Here is a 27,891-nt window from a genome sequence, read left to right as displayed (position 1 = left end):
GGAAGAGAAAGGCAAGGAAGAGAAAGGCCAGGAAGACCAGAAAGAGAAAGGCCAGAAAGAGAAAGAACAGGAAGAGAAAGGACAGGAAGGCCAAGAAGAGAAAAGACAGGAAGAGAAAGGCTAGGAAGAGAAAGGACAGGAAAAGAAAGGCTAGGAAGGCAAGGAATGCCAGGATGAGAAAGGCCAGGAAGAGAAAGGCCATGAAGAGAGAGACCAGGAACGCCAGAAATAGAAAGGCCAGAAAGAGAAAGAACAGGAAGAGAAAGGACAAGAAGGCCAAGAAGAGAAAATACAGGAAGAGAAAGGCCAGGAAGAGAAAAGGACAGGAAGGCAAGGAAGAGAAAGGCCAGGAAGAGAAAAAAGGCCAGGAAGAGGAAGGCCTGGAAGGACGGTAAGAGAAAGGCCAGGAAGAGAAAGGAAAGGAAGATAAAGGCCAGGAATAGAATTGGGCAGGAAGGCCATGAAGAGAAAAAGTCTGAAAGGCAAGAAAGTGAAAGGCCAGGAAGAGAATGGACAGTAAGAAAAAGAAGAGAAAGGCCAGGAAGAGAAGGACAGGAAGAGAAATGCCAGGAGAGAAAGGACAGGAAGAGAAAGGACAGGAAGATAATAAACCGTAAGAGAAGGGACAGGAAGGCCAGGTAGTGAAAGGCCCAAAAGTAAAAGGCCAGGAAGAGAAAGGCCAGGAAGAGAAAATACAGGAAGAGAAAGGCCAGGAAGAGAAAGGCCAGGAAGAGAAAGGCCAGGAAGAGTAAGGGCAGGAAGAGAAAGGCCAGGAATACCAGGAAGAGAAAGGACAGGAATACCAGAAAAAGAAAGGACAGGAAGGCCAGGAAGAGAAAAGCCAAAAAGAAAAAGGCCAGGAAGCGAAAGGCCAGGAAGAGAAAAAGGCCAGGAAGAGGATGGCCAAGAAGGATGGGAAGAGAAAGGCCAGGAAGAGGAAGGAAAGGAAGAGAAAAAGGCCAGGAAGAGGATGGCCAAGAAGGATGGGAAGAGAAAGGCCAGGAAGAGAAAGGAAAGGAAGGCCAGGAAGAGAAAGGACAGGAAGAGTAAGGTCAGGAAGAGAAATACCAGGAAGGCCAAGAAGAGGAAGGCCAGGAAGAGAAAGGACAGGAAGGCCAGGAAGAGAAAAGACTGAAAGGCAAGAAATTGAAAGGCCAGGAAGAGAATGGACAGTAAGAGAAATGACAGGAAGGCCAGGTAGTGAAAGGCCGGGAAGTAAAAGACCAGGAAGAGAAAAGACAGGAAGAGAAAGGCCAGGAAGAGAAAAGACAGGAAGAGAAAGGCCAGGAAGAGAAAGACAGGAAGAGAATGCCAGGAAGAAAAAGGCCAGGAAGAAAAAGGCCAGGATGGCAAGGAAGAGAAAGGCCAGGAAGAATAAGGGCAGGAAGAGAAAGGCAAGGAATACCAGAAAGAGAAAGGACAGGAAGAGTAAGGCCAGGAAGAAAAGGCCAGGAAGAGAAAGGACAGGAAGAGAAAGGACAGGAAGAAAAAGAAAAGGAAGAGAAGGGCCAGGAAGAAAATGGAGAGGAAGAGAAAGGCCAGGAAGAGTAGGTTCAATAATAAAAAGGCCAGGAAGAGAAAGGCCAGGAAGATAAAGAAAAGGACGAGAAAGAAAAGAAAGAGAGGACAGGAAGAGAAAGGCCAGGAAGAGAAAGACCAGGAAGAGAAAGGACAGGAAGAGAAAGGCCAGGAAGAGTAGGTTCAAGAAGAAAAAGGCCAGGAAGAGAAGGAAAAGGAAGAGCAAGGCCAGGAAGAGAAAGAAAAGGAAGAGAAAGACCAGGAAGAGAAAGGACAGAAAGACAAAGGCCATGGGGAGAAAAGACAGGAAGAGAAAGAACGGGAAGAGAAAGAAAAGGAAGAGAAAGAAAAGGAAGAGAAAGAAAAGGAAGAGAAAGGCCAGGAAGAGAAAAGACAGGAAGAGAAAGGCCAGGAAGAGGAAGGTCAGGAATGGCAGGATGAGAAAAGCCAGGATGAGAAAAGGCCATGAAGAGAAAGGCCAGGAAGTCCAGAAAGATAAAGGCCAGAAAGAGAAAGAACAGAAAGAGAAAGGACAGGAAGGGAGGTAGTGAAAGGCCGGGAAGTAAAAGACCAGGATGAGAAAAGACAGGAAGAGAAAGGCCAGGAAGAGGAAGGCCAGGAAGAGAAAGGCCAGGAAGAGGAAGGCCAGGAAGGCAAGGAAGAGAAAGGCCAGGAAGAATAAGGGCAGGAAGAGAAAGGCAAGGAATACCAGAAAGAGAAAGGACAGGAAGAGTAAGGCCAGGAAGAAAAGGCCATGAAGAGAAAGGACAGGAAGAAAAAGAAAAGGAAGAGAAAGGCCAGGAAGAAAATGGAGAGGAAGATAAAGGCCAGGAAGGGTAGGTTCAATAAGAAAAAGGCCAGGAAGAGAAAGGCCAGGAAGATAAAGAAAAGGACGAGAAAGAAAAGAAAGAGAGAGGACAGGAAGAGAAAGGCCAGGAAGAGAAAGACCAGGAAGAGAAAGGACAGGAAGAGAAAGGCCAAGGGGAGAAAGGACAGGAAGATAAAGGAGAGGAAGAGTCGGTTCAATAAGAAAAAGGCCAGGAAGAGAAAGGCCAGGAAGAGAAAGGACAGGAAGAGCAAGGCCAGGAAGAGAAAGAAAAGGAAGAGAACGGCCAGGAAGAGAAAGACCAGGAAGAGAAAGGACAGAAAGAGAAAGGCCATGGGGAGAAAAGACAGGAAGAGAAAGAAAAGGAAGAGAAAGAAAAGGAAGAGAAAGGCCAGGAAGAGAAAGGACCGAAAGAGAAAGGCCCGGAAGAGAAAGGACAGGAAGAGAAAGACCAGGAACAGAAAGGACAGGAAGAGAAAGGACAGGAAGAGAAAGGCCAAGGGGAGAAAGGACAGGAAGATAAAGAAGAGGACGAGAAAGAAAAGAAAGAGAGAGGACAGGAAGAGAAAGGCCAGGAAGAGAAAGACCAGGAAGAGAAAGGAGAGGAAGAGAAAGGCCAGGAAGAGTAGGTTCAATAAGAAAAAGGCCAGGAAGAGAAAGGCCAGGAAGAGAAAGAAAAGGACGAGAAAGAAAAGAAAGAGAGAGGACAGGAAGAGAAAGGCCAGGAAGAGAAAGTCCAGGAAGAGAAATGACAGGAAGAGAAAGGCCAAGGGGAGAAAGGACAGGAAGATAAAGGCGAGGAAGAGTAGGTTCAAGAAGAAAAAGGCCAGGAAGAGAAAGGCCAGGAAGAGAAAGAAAAGGAAGAGAACGGCCAGGAAGAGAAAGACCAGGAAGAGAAAGGACAGAAAGAGAAAGGCCATGGGGAGAAAAGACAGGAAGAGAAAGAACAGGAAGAGAAAGAAAAGGAAGAGAAAGAAAAGGAAGAGAAAGGCCAGGAAGAGAAAGGACCGAAAGAGAAAGGACAGGAAGAAAAAGACCAGGAACAGAAAGGACAGGAAGAGAAAGGACAGGAAGAGAAAGGCCAAGGGGAGAAAGGACAGGAAGAGAAAGGCCAAGGGGAGAAAGGACAGGAAGATAAAGGAGAGGACGAGAAAGAAAATAAAGAGAGAGGACAGGAAGATAAATACCAGGAAGAGAAAGACCAGGAAGAGAAAGGAGATGAAGAGAAAGGCCAGGAAGAGTAGGTTCAATAAGAAAAAAGGCCAGGAAGAGAAAGAAAAGGACGAGAAAGAAAAGAAAGAGAGAGGCCAAGGAAGAGAAAGGCCAAGGGGAGAAAGGACAGGAAGATAAAGAAGAGGAAGAGTAGGTTCAAGAAGAAAAAGGCAAGGAAGAGAAAGGCCAGGAAGAGAAAGGCCAGGAAGAGAAAGGACAGGAAGAGCAAGGCCAGGAAGAGAAAGAAAAGGAAGAGAATGGTCAGGAAGAGAAAGACCAGGAAGAGAAAGGACAGAAAAAGAAAGGCCATGGGGAGAGAAGACAGGAAGAGAAAGAACAGGAAGAGAAAGAAAAGGAAGAGAAAGAAAAGGAAGAGAAAGGCCAGGAAGAGAAAGACCAGGAACAGAAAGGACAGGAAGAGAAAGGACAGGAAGAGAAAGGCCAAGGGGAGAAAGGACAGGAAGATAAAGAAGAGGACGAGAAAGAAAAGAAAGAGAGAGGACAGGAAGAGAAAGACCAGGAAGAGAAAGACCAGGAAGAGAAAGAAGAGGAAGAGAAAGGCCAGGAAGAGTAGGTTCAATAAGAAAAAGGCCAGGAAGAGAAAGGCCAGGAATACCAGAAAGAGAAAGGACAGAAAGAGAAAGGCCATGGGGAGAAAAGACAGGAAGAGAAAGAACAGGAAGAGAAAGAAAAGGAAGAGAAAGAAAAGGAAGAGAAAGGCCAGGAAGAGAAAGGACCGAAAGAGAAAGGACAGGAAGAAAAAGACCAGGAACAGAAAGGACAGGAAGAGAAAGGACAGGAAGAGAAAGGCCAAGGGGAGAAAGGACAGGAAGAGAAAGGCCAAGGGGAGAAAGGACAGGAAGATAAAGGAGAGGACGAGAAAGAAAATAAAGAGAGAGGACAGGAAGATAAATACCAGGAAGAGAAAGACCAGGAAGAGAAAGGAGATGAAGAGAAAGGCCAGGAAGAGTAGGTTCAATAAGAAAAAGGCCAGGAAGAGAAAGAAAAGGACGAGAAAGAAAAGAAAGAGAGAGGCCAAGGAAGAGAAAGGCCAAGGGGAGAAAGGACAGGAAGATAAAGAAGAGGAAGAGTAGGTTCAAGAAGAAAAAGGCAAGGAAGAGAAAGGCCAGGAAGAGAAAGGCCAGGAAGAGAAAGGACAGGAAGAGCAAGGCCAGGAAGAAAAAGGCCAGGAAGAGAAAGGCCAGGAAGATAAAGAAAAGGACGAGAAAGAAAAGAAAGAGAGAGGCCAAGGAAGAGAAAGGCCAAGGGGAGAAAGGACAGGAAGATAAAGAAGAGGAAGAGTAGGTTCAAGAAGAAAAAGGCCAGGAAGAGAAAGGCCAGGAAGAGAAAGGACAGGAAGAGCAAGGCCAGGAAGAGAAAGAAAAGGAAGAGAACGGTCAGGAAGAGAAAGACCAGGAAGAGAAAGGACAGAAAAAGAAAGGCCATGGGGAGAGAAGACAGGAAGAGAAAGAACAGGAAGAGAAAGAAAAGGAAGAGAAAGGCCAGGAAGAGAAAGACCAGGAACAGAAAGGACAGGAAGAGAAAGGACAGGAAGAGAAAGGCCAAGGGGAGAAAGGACAGGAAGATAAAGAAGAGGACGAGAAAGAAAAGAAAGAGAGAGGACAGGAAGAGAAAGACCAGGAAGAGAAAGACCAGGAAGAGAAAGAAGAGGAAGAGAAAGGCCAGGAAGAGTAGGTTCAATAAGAAAAAGGCCAGGAAGAGAAAGGCCAGGAAGATAAAGAAAAGGACGAGAAAGAAAAGAAAGAGAGAGTCCAAGGAAGAGAAAGGCCAGGGGGAGAAAGGACAGGAAGATAAAGACCAGGAAGAGTAGGTTCAAGAAGAAAAAGGCCAGGAAGAGAAAGGCCAGGAAGAGAAAGGACAGGAAGAAAAAGGCCAGGAAGAGAAAGATTAGGAAGAGCAAAGCCAGGAAGAGCAAAAAAAGGAAGAGAACGGCCAGGAAGAGAAAGACCAGGAAGAGAAAGGACAGAAAGAGAAAGGCCATGGGGAGAAAAGACAGGAAGAGAAAGAACAGGAAGAGAAAGAATAGGAAGAGAAAGAAAAGGAAGAGAAAGGCCAGGAAGAGAAAGGACCGAAAGAGAAAGGCCCGGAAGAGAAAGGACAGGAAGAGATAGACTAGGAACAGAAAGGACAGGAAGAGAAGGGCCAAGAAGAGAAATGCCAGGATGAGAAAGGACAGGAAGATAAAGGCCAGGAAGAGAAATGCCAGGAAGGACAGGAATGGAACGATGAGAAAGGCCAGGATGAGAAAGGCCAGGAAGAGGAAGGTCAGGAATGGCAGGATGAGAAAAGCCAGGATGAGAAAAGGCCATGAAGAGAAAGGCCAGGAAGGCTAGAAAGAGAAAGGCCAGAAAGAGAAAGAACAGAAAGAGAAAGGACAGGAAGGGAAGGAAGAAAAAAGACAGGAAGAGAAGGGCCAGGAAAAGAAAGACAGGAATGCCAGGAAGAGAAAGGCCAGGAAGGCCAGGAAGAGAAAGGCCAGGAAGGCAAGGAGGAGAAAGGAAAGGCCAGGAAGAATAGGAAGAGAAAGGAAAGGCCAGGAAGAGAATGGGCAGAAAGGCCAGGAAGAGAATGGGCAGGAAGGCCAGGAGGAGAAAGGACAGGAAGGCCAGGAGGAGAAAGGACAGGAAGGCCAGGAAGAGAAAGGCCAGGAATAAAAAGGACAGGAAGGACAGGAAGGACAGGAAGGACAGGAAGGACAGGAAGAGAAAAAGACTGAAAGGCAAGAAAGTGAAAGGCCAGGAATAGAATGGACAGTAAGAGAAAGGACAGGAAGGCCAAGATGTAAAAGGGCCAGGAAGTAAAAGGCCAGGAAGAGAAAGGACAGGAAAAGAAAGGCCAGGAAGAAAAGGCCAGAAAGAGAATGGATCGAAAGAGAAATGCCCGGAAGAGAAATTACAGGAAGAGAAAGAACAGGAACAGAAAGGACAGGGGAGGAAAGGCCAAGAAGAGAAGGGACAAAAAGGCCAGGAATAGAAAGGACAGGAAGAGAAATGCCAGGATGAGAAAGGACAGGAAGATAAAGGCCAGGAAGAGAAAGGCCAGGAATGCCAGGATGAGAAAGGCCAGGAAGAGAAAGGTCATGAAGAGAAAGGCCAGGAAGGCCAGAAAGAGAAAGGCCAGAAAGAGAAAGAACAGGAAGAGAAAGGACAGGAAGGCCAGGAAGAGACAGGACAAGAAGGCCAGGAAGAGAAGGCCAGGAAGAGAAAAAGACTGAAAGGCAAGAAAGTGAAAGGCCAGGATTAGAATGGACAGTAAGAGAAAGGACAGGAAGGCCAGGAAGTAAAAGGGCCAGGAAGTAAAAGGCCAGGAAGAGAAAGGCCAGGAAAAGAAAGGCCAGGAAGAGGAAAAAACAGGAAGAGAAAGGCCAGGAAGAGAAAGGCCAGGAAAAGAAAGTCCAGGAAGGCCAGGAAGAGAAAGGCCAGGAAAAGAAAGGCCAGGAAGGCCAGGAAGATAAAGGCCAGGAAGATAAAGAAGAGGAAGAGTGGGTTCAAGAAGAAAAAGGCCAGGAAGAGAAAGGCCAGGAAGAGGAAGGACAGGAAGAGAAAGGCCAGGAAGAGAAAGAAAAGGAAGAGCAAGCCAGGAAGAGAAAGAAAAGGAAGAGAACGGTCAGGAATAGAAAGACCAGGAAGAGAAAGGACAGGAAGAGAAAGGCCATGGGGATAAAAGACAGGAAGAGAAAGGGCAGGAAGAGAAAGGGCAGGAAGAGAAAGAAAAGGAAGAGAAAGGCCAGGAAGAGAAAGACAGGAAGATAAATGCCAGGAGAGAAAGGACAGGAAGAGAAAGGCCTGGAAGAGAAAGGCCTGGAAGAGAAAGGCCAGGAAGTCCAGAAAGAAAAAGGCCAGAAAGAGAAAGACCAGGAAGAGAAAGAACAGGAAGAGAAAGGACAGAAAGAGAAAGGACAGGAAGAGAAAGGACAGGAAGGCTAGGAAGAGAAAGGCCAGGAAGGCCAGGAAGAGGACGGCCAGGAAGAGAAAGGCCAGGAAGGCCAGGAAGTGAAAGGCCAGGAAGAGAAAGAATAGGAAGAGAAAGGACAGGAAGAGAAAGGACAGGAAGAGAATGGTCAGGAAGAGTAGACGCGATAGTCGGAAAGTAAGACCAGAATCATGACGTCAACAGCTGCCATAGTGTAAATACAGTACTCCAAAAATACATTCAGAAATATGATCTGTTTGAAAAATCCTACAACTCTGCTTTCGATTTTGATCTTAGTGTTGACCTTCAGGTTTTCATTTGACTTAATTTACCTTTAGGCCTACAAATTGATTTATCTTAGACATGATATTTTCTTCTTCCTTTGTTATTCTCTATGGACCTGTTTCAGATAATATCTCATATGCACTTATAACTAAAACTTTTGTTCGTTGATCATCATTGGGATGTCAATGGGAGACTGAAAATATGTGTGAATCTCGCAGTCCCAAGTCAGAATACCATGTTAAATATTCTCTCTCTTTCCCAGCACTGCTCCCTTTCCAGTAGCTTCAGTTCTGACAGCTATGACTCCTCCCTGGAGATACCAGAGAGACCAGAGAGACCAGAGAGAGACCAGAGAGAGACCAGAGAGAGACAAGCCCAAGAACAAGAAGAACCAAGACAGGCCACACCGTGGTGGTGTCAGCTCAGGTACATATTTCATTATTTGCTAACATTTATACACATTACAATTCATAAGCATTTAGAACATTTATAATTATAAAGAATTTATAAGCATTAAAGTTCATAATCATTTACATTTATTGTATTACAAGTATTTATAGGCATTGTGATGTCACGAGAGGCTACACAGCTTTCAGCGGGATTGCTCAAGTAGTGCAAGGAGACCAGGTTCAACCAAAACAAGGATTTTATTAAAGGTCTTGGGAAATTAACGAAAATATAACAAAATTCTGTTCTCTTGTGGCTCTTTAAGGGTTAACAGTTCAGGGATGTCTCTTCCACATCCAAAATCATAACTCTCCCTCGCTCAAATAACTTTTCCCCAGTCTTACTGTATTCCACGTTGCAGCTAGTGGCCAACCCAGCAAAACGTCCTTCCAAATGTCCCACACGTATTTCCACAGGTGCATATATCCAAAGGTGAGTATTTCCCAAAGGTAAGTATCTCCAAATCCTTATATTCCTCATGGAAGTGGACGTGCAGCACTCTTGTCCTCCAGAGAGCCCAGGTTGGAGACTGTGTCTCTTCCCTTCCCAAACCTTCAGCTCATCAGCTCCTCATTTGTTTCAGCTGCGTGGGAAGATTGGCCATAGAGGGGTGGAGTTCCCGACCATACCAGCAGATGGAGCCATAGCTGTCTGGGTTTGCAGCCACCTCAGGGGGATGTAACGTCCCTCCAGGACACAGCCTCTCGTGACATCACACATCCCCCTCCTCGGGACCGACGTCCTCGTCGGGTAAAGGCAGCGAAGAAGGCATCACGCCGGGAGAGGGCGTCCGCATTGCCGTGGTGCTTGCCAGACTGCTCTCTCTTCAACTCCTCCAACTCTAGGACCAGGGACTCAGCCTCCTGTTGTCTCTCCTTGAGTTTCTTACTGAACGCATCAGCCTTGGTTTTAGCAGAGTTTAGCTTCTGTTGAGCAGCTTTCAGTTCCTTCTCTCTCTCTGCCTCCGCATTCTTCATCTTGTTCTCCAACACCTTGTACTTCTCCTCTGCCTTCTTCTGGACCTCCTTACTACTGCGCAGGGTCTCCTCACACTCCTCGATGGTCCTGCGCAGCCTCTCCAGCTCCTCCTGTTGCTTAGGGAAGGAGCTCTGTTGGAGTTTAGCCTGGAGGATATCTAACTCTTCTGTCTTCATGTCTAACTGTTGCTTTAACAAACGATACCTCTCAGCGGTCCCCTTCAGACCAGACAGTTCTTTGTCCAGATTCTGTAGCTCCGTCTCTGTGTCGGTCTGGGCACCTGCCATCCCTATCAGAGCCCGGGCGGGAGTGAGTAACTCGGAGGATTGCACCGGAGCCTTCCCAGGATGAGTCTTGCCTCTCCGTTTCCGAGGTACTCGGGTTATCCTCTCCTGAGACTCTCTCCAGAGTGGGTAAAAGGCTGGGCAGTCTCGTCCAATTAGGACAGGGACGGGGAGGGAATCAACCACCCCCGCCGTCGTGTGTATGGTTCCCCGTGTGCTGGTCATTGTAAGTTCAGTAATGGGGTATTCTCTGGTGTCCCCATGGACACAGGAAACTGGGAGGACTTTCCCCGGGGGTCAGACACGTTGGGCCCACCAAATCCTTACGCACCAGGGTGGCCCGGCTACCAGAATCCAGTAAGGCCTCCACATCATGGTGATTCACAGTTACCGGGCAGGTGGGGGTCGATCTGGGCCGCCATCTACGACTCCCAAGAGCGAGGCAAAACGGTGTGTGGGTGCTGAGCTGGAGGACTCCGCAGTGGGCATAGGTTCATCGGCTGGTTTCCCACACTGCCAGGAGATATGTCCCATCTCCCCACACCGGTAACACTGTCGAGTTTCCCCCTCCTGGTGTACTCTTCTTGGACCCGCCTGGTTTCTGGCTCCCCCTGGAGCCGGGATAAGTCCTGACGTGGCTGGGTTCGAGACCTTGGGGTCCTTTGGACGGGTTCTTCCCATTTGTGGTGGGGCCGCCCTCCTGGGGTCTTTTCGGGAAGCATTCAGCATCTCCGCTGTGGCCTGGTACTTTTCCACAGCTTCCACGGTCAGATCAGCCGTGGTCAAGGCCTGTTGACTGCTGAACCGTTTTGCCTCATAAGGCAGGGCGCGTAGGTACCGATCCACCACAACGGCCTCCACCACCGCCGCTGCTGTATTCCTCTGCGGATCCAGCCATTTCCTTGCGATTCGGACAAGTTCATGCATCTGCGCCCGAGGAGGTTGGTCTGGTTGGAAGGTCCAACTGTGAAAGCGCTGGGCCATACCAAACTTTGTGAGTCCATATCTGCTGAGGATCTCAGACTTCAGGGCATCATAGTCAGTAACCTGGTCAGGGCCCAGGTCCCGGACAGCATTCAGCGCTTCCCCGGTTAGAAAGGGGGCTAACAGACCAACCCACTGTTGCTTGGGCCAGGCTTCCCTAGTGGCCGTGGCCTCAAATGCATGCAGGTATGCCTCAATGTCATCGGTAGCTCCCATCTTAGATATAAAGTCACTTGCCTTTATTGGGCGGGTATTTTGGACCACCCTCTGTCTCTGCAACTGCAATTCCTCTGCCTTCAGAAGGTTGGCTTTCTTTTGCTCCTCCAAGAGAGCCACGTTTGCTTGCATCTGGGCTTGCTGGCCAGCAACAAGGGCTTTCAATATGTCCTCCATTTCAGTCGGCGGGGAGCCTACGGCCAACTTGGAAAACTGGGTGATCAAACCTTCGGTATCCTCCTCTGACATGCACTATTAACGCTTGAGCGTGCCTGTATTCTCCACCATCTGTGATGTCACGAGAGGCTACACAGCTTTCAGCGGGATTGCTCAAGTAGTGCAAGGAGACCAGGTTCAACCAAAACAAGGATTTTATTAAAGGTCTTGGGAAATTAACGAAAATATAACAAAATTCTGTTCTCTTGTGGCTCTTTAAGGGTTAACAGTTCAGGGATGTCTCTTCCACATCCAAAATCATAACTCTCCCTCGCTCAAATAACTTTTCCCCAGTCTTACTGTATTCCACGTTGCAGCTAGTGGCCAACCCAGCAAAACGTCCTTCCAAATGTCCCACACGTATTTCCACAGGTGCATATATCCAAAGGTGAGTATTTCCCAAAGGTAAGTATCTCCAAATCCTTATATTCCTCATGGAAGTGGACGTGCAGCACTCTTGTCCTCCAGAGAGCCCAGGTTGGAGACTGTGTCTCTTCCCTTCCCAAACCTTCAGCTCATCAGCTCCTCATTTGTTTCAGCTGCGTGGGAAGATTGGCCATAGAGGGGTGGAGTTCCCGACCATACCAGCAGATGGAGCCATAGCTGTCTGGGTTTGCAGCCACCTCAGGGGGATGTAACGTCCCTCCAGGACACAGCCTCTCGTGACATCACAGCATGTACAGTGCCTTCAGAAAGTATTCATACCCATTGACTTGTGTTACATACATACTTAATTCAAAATGGATTAAATTAATTTTTGTTCTTACCCATGTACACACAATAATAATAATAATAAGTGAAAACATGTTTTTAGAACATTTTGCAAATGTATTTAAAATGAAATAGAGAAATATCTCATTTACATAAGTATTCACACCCCTGAGTCAATACTTTGTAGAAGCACCTTTGGCAGCGATTACAGCTTTGAGTCATCTTGGGTATGTCTGTATCAGCTTTACATATCTGGATTTGGGGATTTTCTCCCATTATTCCTTGCAGATTTTCTCAAGCTCTGTTAAGTTAGATGGAGAGCGGGTGTTAACAGCAATCTTCAAGTCTTTCCACATATTTTCGATGGGATTCAAGTCTGGGCCACTCACAGACTTTCACGTTCTAGTTCTGAAGCCATTGCAGCGTCGCTTTGGCTGTATGCTTGGGGTCATTGTCCTGTTGGAACGTAAATCTTTATAGGTATTGTGTGTAGATGGGTGAGAAAAAAGTAATCTATTTAATACATTTTGAATTCAGGCAAACAAACAAAATGTGGAATAAGTCAAGGGGTATGAATACTTTCTGAAGGCGTATTGTACAAACATTTATATTGGCTTATTCATTAAGTTTCATTTAAAGTGTAACCCTGGGTTTGTTTTATCAGAATGTACACAAACCATACGCAATACCTTTTCAATAATAACATTACTGTCTCTTCTGACTGACTCTTCCCAAGCATGGGCGTGATCCATCAAGCAGTGGCCATGGCAACCCACAGAAGTCAGAGAGGCCGCCAGGCCGACACAGGAGCGCTAGCGGTGACTATGACAAGTACAGCGACTACAGCGAAGACAAGTATGACTATGAGGGAGAGGGGGATGATTATGATGTGGAGGAGATGTGGCAGGTGAAAGACTCAACGTCTCCTGGACAAGGCCTGGGCCAGATGAAGTGAGGTGGCATAAAAGTCATGCAGAAGGTCATGCAGAAACAGCAGTGTATGTATGGACTGTGTTGAAGGGTCTTGTCAAATGGTATTCAAGTTTGTCGAGGTTAACAGTCTAGTGGCTATAGTAGTGTAAAGTGTGTGTCCATTTTGGATTTTCATATCACCTCTGACAAATGTGGTTTTTATTTTATTGCAGCTTACATAAATGTTTTACAAAGATCTACGTCTTAGATCCTATCGTTCTGACTTTTAATGTAGCCATGAAGTGCTTTGAAAGGTTGGTCATGGCTCACATCAACACCATTGTCCAAGAAACCCTAGACCCACTCCAATTTGCATACCACCCCAACAGATCCACAGATGATGCAATCTCTATTGCACTCCACACTGACCTTTCCCACCTGGACAAGAGGAACCCCTACATGAGAATGCTATTCCTTGACTACAGCTCAGCGTTCAACACCATAGTGCCCTCAAAGCTCATCACTAAGCTAAGGACCCTGGGACTAAACACCTCACTCTGCAACTGGATCCTGGACTTCCTGATGGGCCGCCCCCAGGTGGTAAGGGTAGGTAACAACACATCTGCCTCGCTGATCCTCAACACGGGGGCCCCTCAGGGGTGCGTGCTCAGTCCCCTCCTGTACTCCCTGTTCACCCATGACTGCATGACCAGGCACGACTCCAACACCATCATTAAGTTTACCGATGACACAACAGTGGTAGGCCTGATCACCGACAACGATGAGACAGCCTATAGGGAGGAGGTCAGACACCTGGCCATGTGGTGCCAGGATAACAACCTCTCCCTCAACATGATCAAGACAAAGGAGATGATTGTGGACTACAGGGGGAAAAAAAGAGGACAGAGCATCATGTTCCTTGGTGTCCACATCACCAACAAACTATCATGGTCCAAACACACCAAGACAGTCATGAAGAGAGCACGACAAAGCCTATTCCCCCTCAGGAGACTGAAAAGATTTGGCATGGGTCCTCAGATCCTCAAAAAGTTATACAGCTGCATCATCGAGTGCATCCTGACTGATTGCATCACCGCCTGGTATGGCAACTACAGAGGGTAGTGCGTACGGCCCAGTACATCACTGGGGCCAAGCTTCCTGCCATCCAGGACTTCTATACCAGGCGGTGTCAGAGGAAGGCCCTAAAAATTGTCAAAGACTCCAGCCACCCTAGTCATAGACTGTTCTCTCTGTTACCGCATGGCAAGCGGTACCAGAGCGCCAAGTCTAGGTCCAAAAGGCTTCTTAACAGCTTCTACCTCCAAGCCATAAGACTCCTGAACAGCTAATCATGGCTACCTGGACTATTTGCATTGCTCCCCACCCCCTCTTTTACGCTGCTGCTACTCTGTTTATTATCTATGCATAGTCACTTTAACTCTACCCACATTTACATACTACCTCAATTACCTCGACTAACCGGCACATTGACTCTGTACTGGTACCCCCTGTATATAGCCTCCCTACTGTTATTTTATTTTACTGCTGCTCTTTAATTATTTGCTATTTTAATTTTTTACTTATCCATTTTTATTATAACACTTTTTTTTATTTTCTTAAAAACTGCATTGTTGGTTAAGGGCTTGTAAGTATTCATTTCATTGTAAGGTCTACCTACACCTGTTGTATTCGGCGCATATGGCAAATAACGTTTGATTTGATTTGATTTGATTTGATTGAATGGTTGTTGTGTTTTTCAGTTGGTGGTCAGCGGAAGAGGGGCAGAAGAGGAGCAGTGGGAGGAAGGTGGCGGGGCAATATGCTCAACAAGTACAACAAGAAGCAGATGCAGGGCAACAAAAACTGGGGGTGTGGTCGGGAGAGAGGGGGAGGGGCCGAGCAGGCCGGGGAGGGGATGAAGCAGGTAAGGAACAAAGATGGCTTCCTAAGATGGCTCTTTAAAATGCGATCCAGGCTCTTTTCCAATTTTTCTTTCCTCGATTTCTTGCATCCTCTCTCCTCACCTCCTAGAAGAAGGTCAGAGGGGAGGGACCTTGGATCTTCTCCAATGCCGTTTGAGAAGGTGATGAGGAGAGAAGATGAGAGGAATCTAGGAAGGATTAATTGAGAAAGAACGCTAGAATTGTTAGAATGTACCTCAGTTGGTTTAGGAGTTTAGACCTTGCCTTGTCTTGTGTTTGGTGACCTTGTCTATAGGAAAGAAATTAAGGGCCCTCCTGGTGGTTTTCAGAAGAAACGTCAGGGCAAAGATAGCTTCCTACTATTATATCTAGTATTGTTACCTTCAGACCTATACATGTTGTCCCTTTGATTGTCTTATACAATAGGAGGGACAGGGGAAGGGTCCTGGGGGTTTTCAGAAGAAGCATCCCATCATGATCAAGGAGTTCATCAACCAACATACGGTGGAGCACATTTACATTTAAGTCATTTAGCAGACGCTCTTATCCAGAGCGACTTACAGTTAGTGAGTGCATACATTATTTTTTATATTTTTCATACTGGCCCCCCGTGGGAATCGAACTCATAACCTTGGCGTTGCAAACGCCATGCTCTACCAACTGAGCTACATCCCTGCCGGCCATTCCCTCCCCCCTACCCTGGACGATGCTGGGCCAATTGTGCGCCGCCCCATGGGTCTCCCGGTCGCGGCCAGCTACGACAGAGCCTGGATTCGAAGCAGGATCTCTATTGGCACAGCTAGCACTGCGATGCAGTGCCTTAGACCACTGCGCCACTCGGGAGATACATCTGTAAATACTTCCTGGAGGGACGATGCATTAAGGTAAATACTTCCTGGAGGGATGATGCATTAAGGTGAATACTTCCTGGAGGGACGATGCATTAAGGTAAATACTTCCTGGAGGGACAATGCATTAAGGTACATACTTCCTGGAGGGACGATGCATTAAGGTAAATACTTCCTGGAGGGACGATGCATTAAGGTAAATACTTCCTGGAGGGACGTTGCAGTAAGGTAAATACTTCCTGGAGAGACAATGCATTAAGGTAAATACTTCCTGGAGGGACAATGCATTAAGGTAAATACTTCCTGGTGGGACGATGCATTAAGGTAAATACTTCCTGGAGGGACGATGCATTAAGGTAAATACTTCCTGGAGGGACGTTGCAGTAAGGTAAATACTTCCTGGAGGGATGATGCATTAAGGTAAATACTTCCTGGAGGGACAATGCATTAAGGTAAGACAAGTCAAGTCAGCACCTCCGAGATGAATGTAACAACAGAAATGTAAGAACAGAAATGTAGATTACACTACCAAAAGGTCTACAGGTAAAATGCATTATGATGCACTCATAATTCATTATAAGCCTTGTCATAAGTATCTATGAACTGCTTATATTGTGTTAGTTTCATGACAGCGCAGAGTAAATCTATTCACTTTTAATGCTGTTATTCTGATTTGCTTTTAAAAAACGATCTTGTACTCTATCTCTGTCTCTCACACATACCCTCAAACTGTCTTCTCTGTTTCCTCAGGGGGACCAATGTATGTTCAAACACGAGCTGGTTACCCTAGACAAGAAGAAGGAGCTGTGTAAATTCAACCTCCAAGGATACTGCCTTAAAGGAGACAACTGCATCTACATTCACAATATCCTTCAATATGGATCACCAGCAAATATTCTGGATTTGTCTGTGTCTTTGAGTGGAATGAACCTGGGTTGGGGTCAATTCCATTTCATTGTTAATTCATGAAGTAAACTGAAATTCCTATTTCCTATTTGATAAGCAATGGATTGGAATTTTAGTTCCAATTTCTTCCTGAAATGACTGGATTGAAATGGACCCAAACCCTGGAATGAACACATTATTCCACCTTTAGAAGGTTTACACTTATCTGATCATGGTCAAAGGAGATGAATTAGTTCACTTCCCTTATGTGTTTAGTCATGATGACTCAAGGGGTCAGTAGATGGCCTTCAGATATATTGGCTAGGTTAAAGATGGAAACAAATGTCTTTATAAACCACTGTGTAATATGTGTGTTATACTATGTGAGATAAATAGGTGATGTCCTTTATAGATATGCAATGTAATATGTTTAATAATATTTGAGTCTTGATTCCAGGTTTAAACTTTGATGTATTCTTTATAATTATAATTAGAAATACGTTATTGTCCACACAATGTGGAAATGTGTCTTTGGGTTCAGCACATAAAAACAGACAATTGTAATACACTTATTCCTCCATACTTGTCCTTGACTTGTGGCCGGACGTGAATATCCCTGGAAGTTATTTCATACTGGAGCCAAGTGTTATCAGGGAGACAACTGTAAATTATTCCACGATCCTTTGAATGACGTGACCAAAGACCTGCTTGATAAGGTAAGAAAAAGTTAATAATCATAAACGCCACAAACTGAAATAATATCGGTCTAAACGTTCTTCTAAACACTATTGCACTAAGAATGTAGTGGTTGTGCCTGGATATAAATAGTGACATTACAGCAAGATCTGTCAGTAGTCTGATACCAGAACAGTGGTTAACAAGTCACTAGGTCTCTACCCATGGCCACAAAGTGAAGAGTATAGCTATTGCATCAGATTGTTTGGTTCATTTTGTGTCCTACGAATCATCTTCAGATCATCAACACAGAGGAGGAGATCGCCCATGACGATGAGATGGAGTTGGAGGACCTGAGGAAACAGGGGATCGTCCCCCTGCCTAAACCCCCTCCTGGGGTGGGGCTGCTGCCCACGCTGGGCCCCGGTGGTCCTGGGTCTGGAGGTCCTAACCCTGGTCCTTGCCCTGGACCCTCCAGCCCACAGGAGGGGGGAAGTAGTGGGGGGAATTCTGGGGGAAGAAATATCCCCTCTCTGTTTGAGATCGTGGTTAAGCCTATGGTGGACTTGTCTCAGAAGATGGCTCAAAGGTAACTACTGTTACCTGACGTGCTCATGTACTCTTCAATAAAATGGAAAGGTTTCTGTTAGCTATAAATAACATAACGATTTATGATTCTATATAATATAGAACGTTATATTGTAAATCATATATACAGTTGAAGTCGGAAGTTTACATACACCTTAGCCAAATATATTTAAACTCAGTTTTTCACAATTCCTGACATTTAATCCTAGTAAGAATTCCCTGTCTTAGGTCAGTTAGGATCACCACTTTATTTTAAGAATGTGAAATGTCAGAATAATAGTGGAGAGAATGATATATTTCAGCTTTTATTTTTCATCACATTCCCAGTGGGTCAGAAGTTTACATACACTCAATTAGTATTTGGTAGCATTGCCTTTAAATTGTTTAACTTGGGTCAAGTGTTTCGGGTAGCCTTCCACAAGCTTCCCACAATAAGTTGGGTGAATTTTGGCCCATTCCTCCTGACAGAGCTGGTGTAACTGAGTTAGGTTTGTAGGCCTCCTTGCTCACACATGCTTTTTCAGTTCTGCCCACAAATGTTCTATAGGATTGAGGTCAGGGCTTTGTGATGGCCACTCCAATACCTTGACTTTGTTGTCCTTAAGCCATTTTGCCACAACTTTGGAAGTATGCTTGGGGTCATTGTCCATTTGGAAGACCCATTTGCGACCAAGCTTTAACTTCCTGACCCGATGTCTTGAGATGTTGCTTCAATATATCCACATAATTTTCCTTCCTCCTGATGCCATTTATATTGCGAAGTGCACCAGTCCCTCCTGCAGCAAAGCACCCCCACAGCATGATGCTGCCACCCCCATGCTTCACGGTTGGGATGGTGTTATTCGGCTTGCAAGATCCCCCTTTTTCCTCCAAACATAACGATGGTCATTATGGCCAAACAGTTCTTTTTTTGTTTCATCAGACCAGAGGACAGTTCTCCAAAAAGTACGTTCTTTGTCCCCATGTGCAGTTGCCAACCGTAGTCTGGCTTTTTTATGGCGGTTTTGGAGCAGTGGCTTCTTCCTTGCTGAGCGGCCTTTCAGTTTATGTTGATATAGGACTTGTTTTACTGTGGATATAGATACTTTTGTACCTGTTTCCTCCAGCATCTTCATAAGGTCCTTTGCTGTTGTTCTGGGATTGATTTGCACCAAAGTACGTTCATCTCTGGGAGACAGAACGCATCTCCTTCCTGAGCGGTATGACGGCTGCGTGGTCCCATGGTGTTTATACTTGCGTACTATTGTTTGTACAGATGAACGTGGTACCTTCAGGCATTTGGAAATTGCTCCCAAGGCTGAACCAGACTTGTGGAGGTCTACAATTTTTTTTCTGAGTTCTTGGCTGATTTCTTTTGATTTTCCCATGTATCACAATTCAAGCAAAGAGGCACTGAGTTTGAAGGTAGGCCTTGAAATACATCCACAGGTACACCTCCAATTGACTCAAATTATGTAAATTAGCCTATCAGAAGCTTCTAAAGCCATGACATCATTTTCTGGAATTTTCCAAGCTTTTTAAAGGCACAGTCAACTTAGTGTATGTAAACTTCTGACACACTGGAATTGTGATACAGTGAATTATAAGTGAAATAATCTGTCTGTAAACAATTGTTGGAAAAATTACTTGTGTCATGCACAAAGCAGATGTCCTAACCGACTTGCCCAAACTATAGTGGTTGAAAAACTAGTTTTAATCCTCCAACCTAAGTGTATGTAAACTTCCGACTTCAACTGTATAATACATATATATTTGTCTATATTCTACGTTATCCCATTGAAATGTAATTAAAAAATGACCGGAATTAATAATGCATATGTTTTGCGTTGCAGTGGGTCCAATTTCAACTCTCAGTCCAGAGACCAGTTTCAAGGTGATGAGTTTGGTGGAGGGGGTCCCAATGACAACATGCAGCAGAGTGGACCCAACAGCCCACCCCCTGTCCCCCCTCCGGGATCTCCCCCTGGCTCAATGGGGGGTCCCTCTCCTCCCTATCCATCTCACACTGGGCCACCAATGCAGCAACAGCAGAGCCCCCCTGGACAGCACCTCCAACAACAACCACCCCACGGTTTCCCCATTCCACCACCTCCAGGTAACTACTAGCTTGTTCCCCATGCCACCACCTCCAGGTAACTACTAGCTTGTTCCCCATGCCACCACCTAACCCTAACCCTCATTTGCTGTTTATTCCTGCCTCCAGGTCCGCCACCGCCCTTCCTGGGTCACCGACCTAATATGAACCCCAATATGAATATGAACTCCAATATGAACATGGACCTCCAGAGACCCCCTCCGCCGTTCCCTCCGTTCCCAGACCCAATGGAGATGCTTCAGAACATGAACACGCCGTTCCAAGCCATGGGAGTTCTTCAACAACTTCTTCAGGAACCAGGCTCAGGCCATGGGCCACGGAGGTTGGTATTACAATGATACATGGATAAATGTATTTTATAACAGCCATCAATTTGGCTGTGATTGAACTAAGTACACGATACAGTGCATTCGTAAAGTATTCAGACCCCTTGAATATTTCCAAATTTTGTTACGTTACAGTTTTATTCTAAAATGGATTAAATTGTTTTTTTCCCCCTCATCAATTTACACACGATACCCAATAATGACAAAGCAAAAACAGGTTTGTAGAAACTTTAGCAAATGTATTAAAAATAAAAAACGGAAATAACACATTTACATTAGTATTCAGACTCTTTACTCAGTACACCTTTGGCAGCATCAAGTCTTCATGGGTATGACGCTACAAGCTTGGCACACCTGTATCTGGGGAGTTTTCCCCATTCTTCTCTGGAGATCCTCTCAAGCTCTGTCCGGTTGGATGGGGAGCGTCACTGCACAGCTATTTTCAGGTCTCTCCAGAGATGTTCGATCGGGTTCAAGTCCGGGCTCAGGCTGGGCCACTCAAGGACATTCAGAGACTTGTCCCGAAGCCACTCCTGCGTTGTCTTGGCTGTGTGCTTAGGGTCGTTGTCCTTTTGGAAGGTGAACCTTCATCCCAGTCTGAAGTCCAGACTGCTCTGGAGCAGGTTTTCATCAAGGATCTCTCTGTACTTTACTCTGTTCATCTTTCCCTCGATCCTGACTAGTCTCCCAGTCCCTGCCGCTGAAAAACATCCCACAGCATGATGCTGCCACCACCATGCTTCACCGTAGGGATGGTGCCAGGTTTCCTCCAGACTTGACGCTTGGCATTCAGGCCAAAGAGTTCAATCTTGGTTTCATCAGACCAGAGAATCTTGTTTCTCATGGTCTGAGAGTCTTTAGGTGCTTTTTGGCAAATGCCAAGCGGACTGTCATGTGCCATTTACTGACGAGTGGCTTCCATCTGGCCACTACCATAAAGGTCTGATTGGTGGAGTGCTGCAGAGATGGTTGTCCTTCTGGAAGATTCTCCCATCTCCACAGAGGAACTCTGGAGCTCTGTCAGAGTGACCATCGGGTTCTTGGTCACCTCCCTGACCAAGGCCCTTCTCCTCCGATTGCTCAGTTTGTCCGGGCGGCCAGCTCTAGGAAGAGTCTTGGTGGTTCCAAACTTCTTCCATTTAAGAATGGCGGAGGCCACTGTGTTCTTGGGGGACTTCAATGCTGCAGACATTTTTTGGTACCCTTCCCCAGATCTGTGCCTCGAGACAATCCTGTGTCGGAGCTCTACAGACAATTACTTCGACCTGATGGCTTGATTTTTGCTCTGACATCCACTGTCAACTGTGGGACCTTATAAATGTACATACAGTGAGGGAAAAAAAGTATTTGATCCCCTGCTGATTTTGTACGTTTGCCCACTGACAACGAAATGATCAGTCTATAATTTTAATGGTAGCTTTATTTGAACACTGAGAGACAGAATAACAACAAGAAAATCCAGAAAAACGCATGTCAAAAATGTTATCAATTGATTTGCATTTTAATGAGGGAAATAAGTATTTGACCCCTCTGCAAGACATGACTTAGTACTTGGTGGTAAAACCCTTGTTGGCAATCACAGAGGTCAGATGTTTCTTGTAGTTGGCCACCAGGTTTGCACACATCTCAGGAAGGATTTTGTCCCACTCCTCTTTGCAGATCTTCTCCAAGTCGTTAAGGTTTCGAGGCTGACATTTGGCAACTCGAACCTTCAGCTCCCTCCACAGATTTTCTCTGGGATGAAGGTCTGGAGACTGGCTAGGCCACTCCAGGACCTTAATGTGCTTCTTTTCTTGAGCCACTATTTTGTTGCCTTGGCTGTGTGTTTTGGGTCATTGTCATGCTGGAATACCCATCTATGACCCATTTTCAATGCTCTGGCTGACGGAAGGAGGTTCTCACCCAAGATTTGACGGTACATGGCCCCGTCCATCGTCCCTTTGATGTGGTGAAGTTGTCCTGTCCCCTTAGCAGAAAAACACCCCCAAAGCATAATGTTTCCACCTCCATGTTTGACGGTGGGGATGGTGTTCTTGGGGTCATGGGCAGAATTCCTCCTCCTCCAAACTCGGCGAATTGAGTTGATGCCAAAGAGCTCGATTTTGGTCTCATCTGACCACAACACTTTCACCCAGTTCTCCTCTGAATCATTCAGATGTTCATTGGCAAACTTCAGATGGGCATGCATATGTGCTTTCTTGAGCAGGGGGACCTTGCGGGCACTGCAGGATTTCAGTCCTTCACGGCGTAATGTGTTACCAATTGTTTTCTTGGTGAATATGGTCCCAGCTGCCTTGAGATCATTGACAAGATCCTCCCGTGTAGTTCTGAGCTGATTCCTCACCGTTCTCATGATCATTACAACTCCACGAGGTGAGATCTTGCATGGAGCCCCAGGCCGAGGAAGATTGACAGTTCTTTTGTGTTTCTTCCATTTGCGAATAATCACACCAACTGTTGTCACCTTCTCACCAAGCTGCTTGGCGATGGTCTTGTAGCCCATTCCAGCCTTGTGTAGGTCTACAATCTTGTCCCTGACATCCTTGGAGAGCTCTTTGGTCTTGGCCATGGTGGAGAGTTTGGAATCTGATTGATTGATTGCTTCTGTGGACAGGTGTCTTTTATACAGGTAACAAGCTGAGTTTAGGAGCACTCCCTTTAAGAGTGTGCTCCTAATCTCAGCTCGTTACCTGTATAAAAGACACCTGGGAGCCCGAAATCTTTCTGATTGAGAGGGGGTCAAACATTTATTTCCCTCATTAAAATGCAAATCAATTTATAACATTTTTGACATGCGTTTTTCTGGATTTTTTTTGTTGTTATTCTGTCTCTCACTGTTCAAATAAACCTACCATTAAAATTATAGACTGATCATTTCTTTGTCAGTGGGCAAATGTACAAAATCAGCAGGGGATCAAATACTTTTTTCCCTCACTGTACAGGTGTGTGCCTTTCCAAATCATGTCCAATCAATTGAATGTACCACAGGTGGACTCCAATCAAGTTGTAGAAACAGGAAGCACCTGAGCACAATTTAGAGTCTCATAGCAAAGGGTCTAAATACTTATGTAAATAAGGGATTTCAGTTGTTTTTATTTTATAAATATGAAAACATTCCTTAAAACCTGTTTTCACTTTGTCATTATGGGGTATTGTGTGTAGATTGATCAGGGAACATTTTTGTTTAATCAATTTTAGAATAAGGCTGTAACATAACAAAATGTGGAAAAAAGTCAAGGGGTCTAAATATTTTCCGAATGCACTGTATGTGGGTTTTCAGTCTAAATTCTCCTCACAATTATCATATTCTATTCTGTTGTATTCTATTCTGTTGTAGCTTTCCTTTTTTATATTCAGTTCTTTCATTGTGTTAGCAGATGTTGATTCATTAAAACCTCTCATTCTCTGTTTATTCCACCCTCTTATCTCCCCACCTCCTCTCTCCAGTAGGGGATAAGCCCTTCAGTCAGAACACCTCCCAACAGCAGGGGAGTGCTGTCTCCCAGATGCTGTCTCAGATGCAGGACTTACCCCCATGCAGTACAGTCCCAGAAGCAGGACCTACCCCCATGCAGTACAGTCCCAGATGCAGGACCTACCCCCTGCAGTACAGTCCCAGATGCAGGACCTACCCCCTGCAGTACAGTCCCAGAAGCAGGACCTACCCCCATGCAGTACAGTCCCAGATGCAGGACCTACCCCCTGCAGTACAGTCCCAGATGCAGGACCTACCCCCTGCAGTACAGTCCCAGATGCAGGACCTACCCCCTGCAGTACAGTCCCAGATGCAGGACCTACCCCCTGCAGTGCAGTCCCAGATGCAGGACCTACCCCCTGCAGTGCAGTCCCAGATGCAGGACCTACCCCCTGCAGTGCAGTCCCAGATGCAGGACCTACCCCCTGCAGTGCAGAAGGCCCTGTTCCTACACCAACAGCAGCAGCTACAGCAGGGCAGTGATCCACAAGGTTTTGAGGAACAAGGTGGCAAGAACCCCAAAAGTGAGTGTGAAGGTTTATTTAGACTTACAGCAAATTAAAGCAGTCTTGTACTCATCAGCAAACATGACCATTTAACTAGGGTACATATTTCACAGATGTTGCACAATATGCTTGGTAATATTTTACTTACACTTCTACTGTATAATCATTATGACATAACTTATACTGTATAATCATCATGACATAACTTATACCGTATTTTCCGCACTATAAGCCGCACTGGACTATAAGCCGCAGGTGTTTTAATGTTTAATTACCATATGTAAGGGTTCGTGCACAGAGGGGATTGTCGGGAAAGAGACAAACTGTCTCGCTCTCGTAATGTCTGTCTGTCTTGCTCTCGTTCTGTCTCTCGTTCTGTCTCTCGTACCACTCTCGGTTCCACTTTTACTTTTGCGCGCTACCTGTCTCACTCTTTTCCGGCCTCCAGCTTTTCCTGCTGGAGCCCGCCGCTTAAAGGTGGGGGGCGCGGACCGGTCATAGAGCCCATAGAGTTAAAGTTGGTGGACTGTAACCTGTAAAATCCATAGATTTAGGAGGTCTTCTAGTGGCCGTTAGCTGTAAAAATCCATAGATTAGCCGCACCGTTATATAAGCCGCAGGGTCGAAAAATGGGAAAAAAGGCTCGGCTTATAGTCCGAAAATTACGGTACTGTATAATCATCATGACATAACTTCTACTGTATAATCATCATGACATAACCTCTACTGTATAATCATCATGACATAACTTCTACTGTATAATCATCATGACATAACTTCTACTGTATAATCATCATGACATAACTTCTACTGTATAATCATCATGACATAACTTCTACTGTATAATCATCATGACATAACTTCTACTGTATAATCATCATGACATAACCTCTACTGTATAATCATCATGACATAACCTCTACTGTATAATCATCATGACATAACCTCTACTGTATAATCATCATGACATAACCACTACTGTATAATCATCATGACATAACCTCTACTGTATAATCATCATGACATAACCTCTACTGTATAATCATCATGACATAACTTCTACTGTATAATCATCATGACATAACTTCTACTGTATAATCATCATGACATAACTTCTACTGTATAATCATCATGACATAACCTCTACTGTATAATCATCATGACATAACTTCTACTGTATAATCATCATGACATAACCTCTACTGTATAATCATCATGACATAACTTCCATGCCCTACACCTGTTTGAGATGACTACTAACTGGTAACTCCAGTGATGACGAGGATGGGGACCGTGTCACAGCCATCCTCAAGTGTCTGAAGAAACAGAATGAGAAGGACCAGCAGGGGCCACAGTCCACCAAACCACCCTCGGGCCCCAGGTAGCCCCTGGAGACCCTTGCCTCCAGAAGAAGCGGGCCCCACCCAGCGACCCCCGGATGAAGGCAGCAGACCCCCGCCAGAGACCCCCAGACAACATGAGGAAAGAGCCCAACTCCAGCGGGGACCCCAGACAGGCCCTGTACCCCAGGAAGGTACAGATATCTAGCCTACTGTTTAATGTCTGTTGTTTTTAAATTCTGTTTTTTTGTCTGTTACTTTCTATGTACATCGAGTTTGTATTCTGCTAAATCAATCTCCTCTAATATTATTATTATTATTAATTTTTACCACTTTTTTCTCCCCAATTTCGTGATATCCAATTGCGATCTTGTCTCATCGCTCAAACTCCCCAATGGGCTCAAGGGAGGCGAAAATCAAGTCATGCGTCCTCCGAACCTGACCCGCCAAACCGCACTTCTTAACACCCGCCTGCTTAACCCGTAAACCAGCCGCACCTATGTGTCGGAGGAAACACCGTTCAACTGAGGACGAAGTCAGCCTGCAGGCGCCCGGCCTGCCACAAGAAAGCGCTAGAGCGCGATGAGCCAAGTAAAGCCCCTCCGGCCAAACCCTCCCCTAACCCGGACGATGCTGGGCCAATTGTGCGCCACCCTATGAGACTCCCGGTCACGGCCGGTTGTGACACAGCCTGGGATCGAACCCGGGTCTGTACATTTTACATTTTAGTAATTTAGCAGACGCTCTTATCTAGAGCGACTTACAGTTAGTGAGTGCATACATTTTCATACTGTAGTGACGCTTCAAGCACTGCCTTAGACCGCTGCGCCACTCGGGAGATCAATCTCCTTGATGACATTAACGTTTTCTAATCTAATCTAATCTAAGGTGAGGCTCCAGGAGCCACACAGCTCCTTCAAACCACAACTCCTTCAGCTCCACCACCATCACCAGCAGCAGCAGCACAAGGCTTCAGCCAGGGAGGAGGATGGAGAGAGGGCTGCACTCATCCCGTTGGATCCCTGCCCAGGTATGGCCCTAATATTTTCAAGCCTGCTTTTATTTTGTTGTAGTTGTCATCTAGCCTATTATTTAATCATTTTTATATTTGTATTCATCACATAATTCCGAGTCCTGCTGACATCTGCCATATGAATGAAATGAAATGGAAAAGAATAGAAAACGTTGTTGTCCATGAAATTAACTTGAACTTTGAACTTTTAGGGGTAACACTCCGGGAACCGTGCTGCCAGCTGCAGCAGTTCAGCCACATCCATTTGGACATCGTGTTACAGTGCCCGGCTTATGCCTCGACCGTGGTCTGGTCAGCTGAGGACCTCATCCCCTCACTGGTACCCAAACAGGAGCACTCCATAAATCTACCTCTACCGCCACTCATCGCCGACGCACAGATGAACCAAACCAACAATAGGACAAGGATGATATCCCCTGACCACACCTCCTCCAACACCACCACCCCTCCACACATGGACCCTCGCCTGGTCGCTGTCCGTCTGAAGGAGGGTTTGGTGGGTGTGGGGGTAGGACTAGGCAGGCTCCCCTCCAGGACACTGGAGCCCAGGGGGTCAACAGAGAGGTTGTTGGATTCCAGGCAACACAAGGCCCTAGGTCAGGACCCCAGGATAGGTTGGTCAGGTACTCTGGACTCTAAGGTCCCTATCCTGAGGGAGACAGAGGGAGGAGGTGCTGAAGGAGACCCCAGGCTGCAGAGGAGCAGTGCCTCTTCTTCCTCTTCCTCCAAAACCACTACCTTAACATTATCGGCTCCATCTAAACCTGAGGCTGAGAAGCTGTGTCCGTACGCCCCAGGGCGTCTGTCCTCCTCTGGTGGAGGGTTAGAAAGCCCCACCACTTCCACCCTGCTAGGGGGCATCAGCCTCTATGATCCCAGAAACCAGGCACCGCAGCTGGGCCAGCGGGACGAGACAGAGCCCCCCGAGTAAGACTGGGATCCTCAAACTACCAGCCATGAGAGAAAACAACACTAACACTCCACCTTCATCATCATCTTTGCTCTCGCCAACCCACCAGTCTGGAGGTCCATATCCACACAGGAGGACAGAGGGGGTACTGAGAGCACCATGAATGGGTCTGAGTCCAACAGTCCAAATCCTACCCTCTCCTCTGCTCCCACAGTGATGACGTCAGGGTCAGAGCCCCCCAGCTCCCCAGTCAAACCTTCCGCACCCGCTGTCCACCACCTACCCATCCAAGCCCTAGCAGGCCTGATCAGGCCCCCCTACACAGACCCCAGACAGGCCAAACAGGTAGAGAAGGAGTCCAAGCATGAGGAGGAGAAGATGGAGGAGGAGGAAGCAAAGGAGCAGGAGACAGAAGATGATAGGCTGCTCAAAGAGGTATTCAAGACCTTTGACCCCACTGCTTCCCCCTTCAGTCAGTAAATACTCCTGTTATGAAATAGAGATCAACACACACACCTGTGTGTCTAAATATATTGACAACTTAGTTAAATATATTCTGTCTTTCCTTTTCTGCAGATTGATTGGAAACTTATACAAATTACGTATGTATAATTCTTATTGAATAGACTCACGTGTCACTAAATGTATTGTACTTGATAGAGAAAGTCACTGTCTGTCAGTCCAGGACGTTGTTATACAGTATAAGGCTACCAGTCGAGGCAGTGAGGACAGTTGACATGGACATGTTGGCTGTGCAGTGACTTGG

The 27,891-nt window shown here is 46.1% G+C and overlaps 1 protein-coding gene across 1 annotated transcript; it reads left to right on the top strand.

Annotated features, from left to right (window-relative positions):
* The first annotated feature begins 173 nt into the window (after positions 1–173).
* On the top strand, positions 174–27,891 carry LOC121571498 (zinc finger CCCH domain-containing protein 6-like). The gene is given in 14 exon segments (XM_045221513.1): positions 174–391; positions 12,367–12,561; positions 15,289–15,328; positions 16,043–16,157; positions 16,784–16,893; positions 17,152–17,441; positions 19,273–19,535; positions 19,644–19,835; positions 23,309–23,860; positions 25,106–25,218; positions 25,221–25,376; positions 26,071–26,212; positions 26,407–27,142; positions 27,194–27,891. Coding segments are annotated over 14 exon segments (3,534 nt in total). The 3' UTR covers positions 27,606–27,891.

Source organism: Coregonus clupeaformis, chromosome 1, assembly GCF_020615455.1.
Source record: "Coregonus clupeaformis isolate EN_2021a chromosome 1, ASM2061545v1, whole genome shotgun sequence".
Classification (NCBI taxonomy): domain Eukaryota; kingdom Metazoa; phylum Chordata; class Actinopteri; order Salmoniformes; family Salmonidae; genus Coregonus; species Coregonus clupeaformis.
Note: the sequence above shows the minus strand (reverse complement) of the source record. Positions and strands in the feature narration are given on the sequence as shown.